This window comes from Rutilus rutilus, assembly GCF_951802725.1.
Source record: "Rutilus rutilus genome assembly, chromosome: 8".
Classification (NCBI taxonomy): Eukaryota; Metazoa; Chordata; class Actinopteri; order Cypriniformes; family Leuciscidae; genus Rutilus; species Rutilus rutilus.
In genome coordinates, this window is record NC_140222.1 from 37,035,690 (window position 1) to 37,047,289 (window position 11,600).

Sequence of the window (11,600 nt, forward strand, 5' to 3'; positions counted from 1 at the left end):
AAATATGTGTTTGTTGGAGGAGTATAACAGTTACAAGGACGTTTTACTTGGGAAATTTAGCGGAGAATGTAGTAACAAGAAGAAATATTTAAATTATGAGCCATTTTCCCTTTTCTTTTGGCTGTTTGTAATGCAACTGATTGTTACTGCTGGTTGCCAAGGTAACGGAGTCTTAGACCTAAGTTAGCCTGGGGTGTCAAATTTGTTGGGTCTAAATTAAGTCAGTCTTTATTTTTGTGAAACAGTCTAACTTGCATTAGACTAGTCTATGAGCAAATTTTTAGACTTGTCTAACACTATAGACCGGTCTAAAATAGCTTTGTGAAACCGGACCCATGTCTTGTTGAAATATAATAAATATAAACACAAATAAAAAATTAAAAGTTCTCATAACAGGGCTCCTCCACCTTATGACCAATGATCTATAAATGATGTGCTTATTGTGCATAATATTAGGCCAACACACAGCAGATGTTTGGTAGAAAGTTTTCAGCATGACAAATCATAACATGAACTTTATTACATTAGAGAAAACAGCAGTCATCTGAAAAAAATCGAACTTCAAGAACTTTAATGACAGTCAAAACAAAACATATATGGCGCAAATGAATTGCCAATACGGGTTTCCAAACATAAAACGAAAGGTCGACTTGAAAAATAAACAGATTTACAACTCTGCGGTTCCGAACGAAAACGTCATCCACTTAAAAGTCCACTTGAAGAATTTAGAGTCCAAAACTTAATTCTGTCGGGAAGTTATTTATCCGACCCTGAGCGGCGGCGCCACTAACACGACTCCATCGCCTCGGACAAACAGCATGGGGATGTTCCGCTTCGTTGACTGCAAAACAAACGGGTTATGCACGTCAACACAATGATAGATGGCTTCAATTAAATCAAAGAAAAAAGAAAATTCATTATTTTGGGGGGAACAAGGGCTGAAAACTTGTTGCCTCGCCGCCTTATCAGGCTATGACTTTGTAAGCAGCGTTTGGACATGAAGGTTCGAAACCTCACGAAACTTCTGAGGCAGCGAAACAGTTTATTAATGATCCACAGCAAAACAGAGCGAGCTTTGGTGAGAACTAAGTGAATATTTAATTACTACAATAGTCATTTTTTGCTAGAAATTACATCAGAAGTGTAAAACCGTTGATCAAAAACGTACATTTACACACAAACTGACGACCAGCCGCAACTTTCAGACGACATATTTATATTTTTAGCTGTCACATAATGGAAAGCACAGGATTGTGGGATATCAAAGGCAGTGAAGGATACATCTATGCTGCCTTCAAAACTCGATCAGATGAAGGGATCTCAGGAGACGGGGAGTGAAACTAACATTGGATTCGGATGTGCCTTGATGCCTTCCTACCTTTGAATGCTTCCTCTGAAGGCGGCATTGTTAAGCTTTCATACGCAGCCAGTGTGATGAAGAGAGGATTTTATTTTTCAATATTTTTCAATATTAAAGATTTATTAGTAGTGTCCCAATCCTACATCAAGATTGGCATTAACATTTTACTGATTTTTGCTGCCGTTACATTGATTTATATTTGCTGTACTTTCTATTTATCACCAATGTAAGGTTTATTATAATTTACTTATGCATTCTGATGCAACGGACTGAAGCAAAACCCTTTAGGATTCTTCACTGACATTCAATATTATAATTAAACAGAACATAAACATGGAGGAAAGCAGCAGCCGTTACCTTATAAATCTCCTCATACGTCTCCTCGTCGATCTCCACAGTCGTCACCGTCTCTTCCACATCGCCGAGGATCATGTTTAAGTGCTGGTCATAGGCCTAATGTAAAATATTATACATGTTTGATATCACATAATCATGCACAATTAAACAATTGCTGATTTTGGTGATGCAAAACATTGGCATTGATGTTTCAAATCATTTTTGTACAGCATGGTGTATAATAGGGATGCCACAATTCTCAATATAATATTGAACCGTTCGGTATGACATCCACGGTTCAATACGCGCTTGTGAATTGCGGTTTTACGTTTAAATAATTTATGTGCATTTTATTTCTCTCCGAATTGACTGTTTGTGTGTGCCTGTAAGTCTACGCGCTGAGATGAGGAAACTCCTCCCCCCCCGAGTAAATATTCAATCACTATGCTCTAAAGTTAGGGGGCGCTTAACCATCATTCCACACTTTAACATGGCGAGCGGCGGTGAAGTGAGGCTACAGTACGAGGAAGCGCCGGCGTCTGTCAAATCCGTGGTGTGGGGACATTTCGGTTTTGCCGTTGAGTATAATGCAGAGGAAGAAAAAAATGGTAAACGAAAAAATGACTGTGTGCAAGCGTTGTTTTACACGTGTAGCCTACTCAAACGGAAACACTTCCAACATGACTGCACATCACCCAGCAATATCACTGTCTGAAGGCTATTTCCGCTATTATTCTCCATCTTCATAGACGATGTTGTAGAACAGTGCGATAATAGCATTTTTCTATATGCGGATGATTCCACCATTTACGCCCCGGTAACGACACTTAATGGTCCCAATGTGGCAGCATCCCTAAATAAAGACCTGGAGAATATTCGCAGGTGGGCTGATACCTGGAAGGTCACGTTCAAGCCTAGCAAATGCAAGGCTACGGTTCTGTCGAGAAAGAGGCCTCCATCCTGCCCGGACCTTTTTTTGGGGGGCAACCAGAATTGACCTTTTTGAGCAGTTGAATATTCTGGGACTATGTATCGCTAAGAAGTTGTTATGGACTAATCACCTGTCAAACATCTGCAAGCGTGCTGGACAGCGTCTTGGAGCTCTGCGTAGGTTGGCCAACAAGCTTGATGTCAAAGGTAGGGCCAATGTCTACAAGGCACAAGTCAGGAGTACCATGGAGTACTCATGCCTTGCCTGGATGAACGCATCACAGACCACCCTTGGGCAGCTTGACAACATTCAGAAAAAGGCACTGAAAATCATTGGGGAGGATGAGGACACTGCCCTAAGGAAATATGCAATCAGCCAGCTCAGCCATCGTAGAACTGTTGCAGCAAAAACTGTCCAGAGGATCTCAAAGCTCTGCTACCCCCACCTGATCTCCTTTGCCGAACCACTCGGAGAGCACGACCAAGTCACGCCCTAAAACTCCCCAAGTCCAACACCAAATGCTTGGGGAGGAGTTTTCTTCATTCGGCTGTAACAACTTGGAACTGCCTCCCCTGTACTGTAGTAGGTGAAATCACCTCAAAGAATGTTCAGGCCTTCAAGAAGAGACTAAACAAACACCTCCTTAGCAAAAAAACTGTAACCTCCTGACGCTTAATGCCACTTATCCTATATATCTAGTCCTGAGCAGCTGCAGATCATGATAGGCTCTCGGAACATTAACTGTTAATGCCTGTATCTGCTTAAGCTTAAAAAAAAAAAAAAAAAAAAAAAAAAAGGCAGAATAGCAGAGCAGGTAATAAAGTCCTCCAAAAAACAACAGTCCCTCGCTGAATCCTTCCAGTATACACACAGCATATGTTGCATATTTGTACATGGGCTACCAGCAGCTGTGAGATGTCAGTGTTCATTTTATATTATACAATACACTAGGAACTAGTGGACTTTTCTTAGCTTTTAAAGTAAAATAAAGGAGTATTGCAATAAATCGTTTTTATTTTTTTCTCCTTAACCTCTTACTGTTCCTATTGCCTAAGCATAGAATAACAAAAAAAAAAAACACACTCTCATGTGTCAAGCCATCAGAACCGAACCGAACCGAAAAGAAAACCGTGGTTAAAAAACCGATGTATGTATTGAACCGTGGGCTAACTGTATTGTTGCATCCCTAGTGTATTTATAAATACTGTACACACACACAGACACAATGCATTATATAATACGATATCATATATGTAGTTTGTTGTCTATAGCGTGTTGAGCATGAACTTTGAGCCAGTGTTGTTTAATAACGCCACTGGAAAGTTAAAACAGTTTCGTTTATCATTGTGTTGTTGTGCATTGTAGAAATACACCGATATTAAAAGGAAGGAAAACTGCACATAAGTACAGAATGAATGAATGAATGCTGCATGTGTATGTGTGTGTGTGTGTGTGTGTGTGTGTGTGTGTGTGTCTGTGTGTGTGTATGTGTATGTTCTCACGTGCAGTCTGCCGCGCAGCTCTCTGTCGTTCCTCATCTTCACGTAGATTCTCTCATCCAGACTCAGCCGGATCAGATCCAGAGGCTCTTCTACAGTGTTGGTGGTTTGTTGCTGCAAATTAAGTTTCATTAATATATATATAGGCTTTATTATTGTAATGGATGACCATATGAGCAACCGTCTGAGACCTGCTGAATGTAAACTGCCTCGACGTACTCGTGTGTTCAGAGACACACGAATGAAAACACCAGATATGTTTCAGCTCCGCTATTATCAAACAATAAAAAACATGCTTGTAAATGCAACAAAATATCATACCTGCTCAGCGTCGTCCGCCATCTTTCAAAGTTACCCAAACTGCTTTTCGTTTGTCTCTCAAAATCATTGGGCGGCAAATGTACGTGTTTCCTGTTAAACCGACGCGTTCCTCCAGAGGGCGCGTGAAGGCCCAGAGAACCGAATCCGCCTTTGAGACGCTTTCAAATCTTACAACAGTTTGAGTCTTATGTGAGAAGTGTGTACAAAACCTACTATAACCTTTTGAATGTATTCGTTCTAACTACTGGTAGCTGACATATAAATGAATATTTGTTCAACCAATCTCTCTAAAAACACTTTTTAAAAACACGTGCCCGGTAACCACAAACGTCTGTGATTGGTCCATTCTGGCTAGCGTTGAGAAAAGTATCTGGTAACACACAGTAACGCCGTTTACCGTTACATGCGCCCTGGTAATTTCACAGAGAAAAGATAAAATAGATGGATTATTCAGAATCTAAATATTAAGTGGATCTTCTACCTATGCACTATGGTTTAGTTTATGCCATTCTCACAAAAAGATATTGTGCTCTAGTAATGTCCACATGATGGATGTTTCAACCTTCATTGGTGGTATTATTCTTGAGGCTTGTAATTACTAATTAAGCAATCAAATGTTTTATAAACAAATCGACTAACTTACATTTAAGACAAAAATTAGCTGCTTGTATACTTCTATAGCCTATTATATAGGCTTGGTCAATTGAGGGGACATTCTAAAACGCTTAATGACAACAACAAAAAAACGTTGCTTAATGTACTATAAACAGTGATATTAAAAGACCAAATTCAGTAAACACCTTATTAATAAACCATACAATGTAGGTCTAAAGAAAAGCAGATGAGCCCATGAACGCAATGCGTTTAATGTGTTAATCCCAGAGGAAAACATTAAGCTACGCTAAGCGTTTTAGAATGTCCCAAATTGGGGTGCTTGACTAGGTGTGTGTGTGTGTGTGTGTGTGTAAACTGGTTAAAAATAGGCTAACGCTGCCTTCACTTGCTATCGGAAATTTCATACTTCCCACTTCTGAAGTGATGATTAAAATTTTGTCTAAAAATGTTCGCGCCCAATTGTTTTCACTAGGAAACTAGTAGGCTATTAACGATGATTCCAATAGCACATGAAAGCAGCATGAATGTGAATATATAACCTAGCCTACATGTAGCCTAAAGCCCTTTTCTCTCAATGCACAACACATTTTAAACAATTTAACACACAGGCCTACTCTTTTTCTTTTTTAAGAAATCAATGAGAACATGTACAAATGATTTAAATAGAAAAAACTTGGTTTACTTTTGAAGTAGGTGAGACTTTGTGGTTCTTTTCTTGTGAGGTGCAAGACCAGTGGAACATTTTACAAGAGCATTGCATAACACATTGCAGGCCTACTTCACATGAGGTAAACTACTTAAGAGGCGCTAAAGCCATGGGTGAGTGCAGTTAGTGACCAAACTGCAAAAAAAAGTTCTGAGGATGTTTACCAAGTGTTTTTTATTCATTCAAAAAGATGATAGTAACACAAAGATGATTGTCACATAGCACACAGGTTCCTAATCATAAATAATGCATTATGGTCCTTTTTGATTATAAAGTACAAATAAGTAAGTTAAAGACAGTTCACCCAATATCAGCATTTTTGTCATGTCGTTCCAAACATGTATGACTTTCTTTCTGCTCTGGAACACAAAATGAGATTTTAGCATATCTGCTATGTTTTTATACAATAGCTTATAAACTGTTCTCCTCCAGTAAATGTAACGTGTGTGGGCTATATTTATAGTCTTCTGAAGCCGTACAGTATCTTTCTGTGATGAACAGACTGAATTAGAAGTTCCCCTATTGCTCTCAAATCTAACGCTTGAGAATCGTCGATGTGTTTAAGATCATTCATGTGAGTTTGGAACGACATTTTGACATTTTAATTCAGAAGTAAACCATGAGTAGGCTATACATACAGTTTGTTTTGTAACAGCTTTATTGAACAAATACAACAGCATGTGTATGTTGTGTGTATGTACACATGTGCTAACACCCACACACACACAAACGGTATATTAACATATATTATGAAACGGAAATAGTCAAACTGGCTGCTCATTATTCCACTCATTACAAGACTACTTACCAAATAAATACATATTTAAGTGAAATGAGTTTATTATGTGAGTATGGATTCCAGAGTAGAAAGATATCAAACTAGCACCGGAATTCAGTCGGACATTATACAAATCTGAACACAAGACAATTAGCAAGTTATCACAAATAAGCATATCAAACAAAACATTTCTAATGCAAACTGTGCATTTTGAGGTTTAAATATGACAAAATGACAAGTAATTGATAATTATTACATATATTGTTAACTATATTACATCCAAGATGAGCAAGTATTAAACGTAACTTACAATTCACTTTAATATTCTTATTGTAAATGAAACAGTCCCTTGCACAACCCTTGGGGGTCAAAAATAGCGAGCTAAATATGCAGATTAAAGAGTTCTACATAATGCAATATCTGATACTTTTTCACATACAGTGAGAAAGGAAACTAAATGGTGTCAGATTGGATGATGTGTTCTTGATTCTGGCAGCTGTAGAAGCGCATATGTGCTGTTTATTTGTCTGGGCTGAAACCTTTTACATGGTGTGTGAGAAACTCCTGTAGCGTACTGAAAAATAAATATAAATAAAATACATTTAATCTCAATGCAAATGTGTTACAGTTTTCTGTAACACGTAATACAAACAATTCTGAACTGCCAGAATGAATAGTAGCTTTAACTATTAAAAATAAAGATTCTTTATTGGCATTGATGGTTCTATAAAGAATCTTTAACATTCACGGAATCAGTCCATTAAAGTTTCTTAAAAGTGGGAAAACCAAAATGGTTCTTCTATGGCATTGCTGTGAAAACCTTGTACAACTGGCACTTGTGAAAGGTGCATTAGAATCCATAAAGGGATACGCTTGAAAACATATAAAGATGTGGTAACACAGGAATAGTCCACACAGCAAATAAATCAAATGAAATGAAATTAACTGTTTTGCCCATACAGTAAAACCTGGGTCCAGTGTTGTTTTGGACCCCATTGACTTTCATTGTATACAAAAACAGTTATTCTCCAAAAATGTCTTCTTTTGTGTTTTACAGAATGAATGAATAAATACAGGTTTGGAATGGCATGAACTATACTTTTAAAAGGTGCATATTAGTATCTTAACTCATTTTGATCGCATTAATCATAGTTGTTTTACCTGCACTTGACTTGAGTCTTGTGGTTGATCAGGATTCATAACTTGAGGCGGTTGTAGGTTTGCATCTTGAGATTGTTTCAAGTTGTCTCTGGTTCTCTTGCTTCCAAGAACAAACACCTTTACTAGTCCTTAAAGTGAGAGTCAGATTAAACATTAAGCCTTCCCATCTTTACAGACAGAACAACACAATCCTCAAAGAGCTCACCTATGATCACGATGATCAGAACCGTATTCAACAGAGCAGATATGAGGCTAATAATCTGCCAATGTGTCTGATTCTTCTCAATGTACTTCATCGCTGTATGATTCTGGATCTCTGGAGTTGGAGTTGGTACTGTGTAATCATTGAAGGGGTTTAATATTAATATTTAAAATATATATGTTTTTGCCTAACAATTATTAAATGTTAAGCTTGATGGTCACTGAATGTTCAATGTTCACTCACCAGTGATGTGTAGTCTGGTGCCGTCGCTGTATTTTGGAGGAGTGTCTTTGGTCACACAGTAATAATCTCCTAAATCATCAATAGTGACATTATTTATGAACAGGCGATGTTTACTTTGCACTGAATATTTCTGCCTAAAAGCTTTACTGTAGTAAATGTTAGCTAACGTTGTGGAAGAGCGTAAAATGGCAACCGGAGAATCTGGAAGTTTCTGTAAAAACCAATAAACCTCATTTACATCAAAATCACAGTTTATAGTCACATTTTGACCCAAATCTGTTAGTTGATCTGTTAAAGTCTCTGCAGCTTCACACCATATGAGCAGATCTGTGGAATAAAAACACACACATACACCTTGTGTCATTAAAACATACGTAAATCATGACATTAGTTGATACACAGCAGATAGCCTACAACATATTAATAAAGTAAACTCACACAGATGAAGCTGCATGATCTTCATGATGGTAAAGCTCTTCAACATGATGCAGTGTAGATTTATGCTGTGTTTGAGAGGAAACTTTACCCCAGAGCTTTCAATGGGGAAATTTCAGCCACATCAAGAGGAAGTAGAAGTCATGCTTGCACTGACCACATTTTGTAGATTATTCCACTGTGCATTTACTAAACTTTACACTATTTGTATATATTTGCAATCAAATAAGCTATCCGTGTGCAAATAAACTATTTTATTGTTGTACGTTAGTTAAATCAGTCGTTCTCAACAGGTTTTTACTTCAGAACCCATGAGTTTACATTGGATATCTACAGTGGCAACCCAACACAGACAGTTTATTGTATACAAAAAAAAATAAAATCAAATTTTGAAATTTGTTAATTTGAATGCATAGATCCACAAATACTCAAAAATTGAGTAGCCTAATTTTATAATAAATAATAAAGTAAAACTGAATTTTTTGTTTGGTTTCTAAGTGTTTCATGAATGTTGGTGGTTTATTGCTCTCTGCATCCTCTAGCTCATTGTGGTCAACACAAACCTTGTTTATTCTCATTGCAGGTGAATATGTAGGTCTTTTTTTTTAAACTCACTTTGTATAAAGTTCATGGGTTTCAAACGATCAGTTGTTCACACCCGTGATTCTTTAAGAGAACTAAGAAGGAGACACTCAGAAGATTATTGTTGAAGTGAAATCACTTTGTACACAAGTGTAAAAAAAGTTATAGAAGTTTACATTTACTGTGAAGTAAATGTACTGCACTGAACAATTGTATTATTATTTTTTTTTACAAAATAATTTGGTATAAAATCAAATCCATATTTCTAACCAAGTTGTGTTCCAAATTAAACTAAAGTCGATATCACAAAAATGTAAGTTCTTGTGAGACTTTGTTTAGCCACCGGTTGACACCCACACTCACTGAAACATTTCTGATCTCTTATCACAAATTAATACCCTATACATTTCTGTCACAATATCACTTCTATCACAAAACAGTGGCAAATTATGGAACCTTGAGTCTCAGACTCCAACAATATGAGTTTTGTCAAGATTAGAAAATCGTGCAGTAAATATGTTAGTAAAATGTGAAACATGACACCGCACACTAGGGGGAGGAGGTTTTAAAAATACCATTTCCACGGTAACGCAGAAAAATTATTTTAATAGGATTAACTTTTAACATTTAAGCTTCCAAATGATACCTTCCAAATGATGCTATATGCGTTAAGGCTATAACTTAGTGTGGCAGGATAAAGGAGTTAGTTTATTGGTTTATTAGTGGGTGGGTAGAAGAAGACCAATGAGGTGGTAGCACCTTTTACCTATCCTATCCAGTGTGAGGACGTTACAGGAGATGCCGCTGTTGTTTTGCTTATTGGGTTTACTTATTGTCAATTTCTGTGGGTTCGTACAGCTGTGCTGAGCTTAAAGCTTAGCAGGTTGGTTTCTTTTGGGGTCAACCAATACGCGCTTCGTGTTACTGCTATGTGGCGTATTATGGTTGACTCGATTGTCTAAAGGCCTCATTATACTTCTGCGTCGGACCTACGCCGGAGCCTATACGCCGTAGGCAACGTGTTGGTTTTAATTTATACTTCTGTGTCGTTGTCCGCGTTGACGCGTACCTAGGGAACGTGTGAAACCCCGAGGGAGGGGTTCTGGCAGACCAATCACAGCGCTTGTGTCCACGTAGAATTGACGCGTTGTTACATTTTTGGAGAGGTGCACGTCAGGGTACGCCGTAGGGTACGCGCGCTACACACAGCCTACGACGTAGCTACCGCGGCAGTTCGACGCAGAAGCATAAAACAGGCTTAAGTGTGTATTCTTTGGAGTTTTCTTTGGTTTTGGGATTTCAGCTGTCTTTTTCCTTGATTTGTCGTGTTGGATTTCTTTTGCAATTACTGCTCATTGGTTATTTGTTATTAGTAGGTTTTTTTTAATGGTTTTTGGGTTATTTTTTTCAACATGAGGCCTACTACATATTAATTTATGGTTTTCTTTTGTGCACTTATGTTAATATTGTAACAGTTTTTGAGTTGGATTCTGTTGGTGACCATTCAGGCACTGCTCTCTGCTTGGCCATACCTGGTCAGGAGGCTGGGAGGCCCTCGACGTGCCATCTTTGTGTTTGTATATTTTATTTGGGTTGGTGGTTTTTGTTTTTTTAGTGATGTTCATGATGTTTGATTAAAATAAAGTATATTTTGTATCGTTACCCCTGTCTCACTGGTTTATATCTTTGCCCTCAGTGGGTAATACTTACCTGTGTGTCCTTCTTTGGAGTATTTCCCTGGCCCTCCACCAGGGTGGCGTAGTCAGTTATAAATTAAAGTGTGATTCTAAATTTCTTGCACATAATATTGCCACATTAGAATACAACTTAGATTTTATTAGAAATGTTGAAGACCCCTGGTTAACACTGTAAATAAGTTATTAATAATGGCCTCCAGAAAGTGACAAAGCTTTGATAAGAAAAACTTGCATTTGTAACCATTTGCTCTCGTTTAGAGGAACACACCGACTTTTTGGGACTTTAGCTTATTCACAGTATCCCCCCGAGTTAGATATGTCCATACATACACTTTTCATCTCCGTATGTGCCGTAACTCTGTCTGACGCACCCACTGCTAGCCTAGCTTAGCAGAAAGACTGGAGGTAAATGGTTCCAGCTAGCATACTGCTCCCAATAAGTGACAAAATAACACCAACATTTTCCTATTTACAAGTTGTGATTTGTATAGTCACAGCGTGTACAAATAACAAGGTCACATGAGACACAGCCATCTTCTAGCCGTATACTAGTAACTACTAACTAACAAGATACTCTGATAAACAAATTAGTAAGTAATAGTGCTCAGTTGAATGTGGTAGTTCACTATTAGCTAATCAGTAACTACTATTTGTCATACCTTACTGAGGACTACTAAGAACTACTATATACAGGTTCATAATATTAATAATGTATAATATAAGGTAATGGTAAC

At 37.7% G+C, this 11,600-nt stretch overlaps 2 protein-coding genes across 2 annotated transcripts; both read right to left on the bottom strand.

Annotated features, from left to right (window-relative positions):
• Positions 1-497: 497 nt before the first annotated feature.
• On the bottom strand, positions 498-4,601 carry lsm3 (LSM3 homolog, U6 small nuclear RNA and mRNA degradation associated). Its single transcript, XM_084416718.1, has 4 exons — positions 4,448-4,601; positions 4,130-4,240; positions 1,718-1,813; positions 498-841 (listed from the first exon to the last, which is right to left on the bottom strand). The coding sequence occupies exons 1-4, from the start codon at positions 4,466-4,468 to the stop codon at positions 761-763; spliced, it is 309 nt and encodes a 102-aa protein (XP_084272844.1). The 5' UTR covers positions 4,469-4,601; the 3' UTR covers positions 498-760.
• A 1,322-nt stretch (positions 4,602-5,923) lies between these two features.
• On the bottom strand, positions 5,924-11,240 carry LOC311295366 (uncharacterized protein). Its single transcript, XM_084416716.1, has 5 exons — positions 8,320-11,240; positions 8,153-8,221; positions 7,913-8,041; positions 7,708-7,835; positions 5,924-7,120 (listed from the first exon to the last, which is right to left on the bottom strand). The coding sequence occupies exons 1-5, from the start codon at positions 8,384-8,386 to the stop codon at positions 7,010-7,012; spliced, it is 504 nt and encodes a 167-aa protein (XP_084272842.1). The 5' UTR covers positions 8,387-11,240; the 3' UTR covers positions 5,924-7,009.
• Positions 11,241-11,600: the final 360 nt, after the last annotated feature.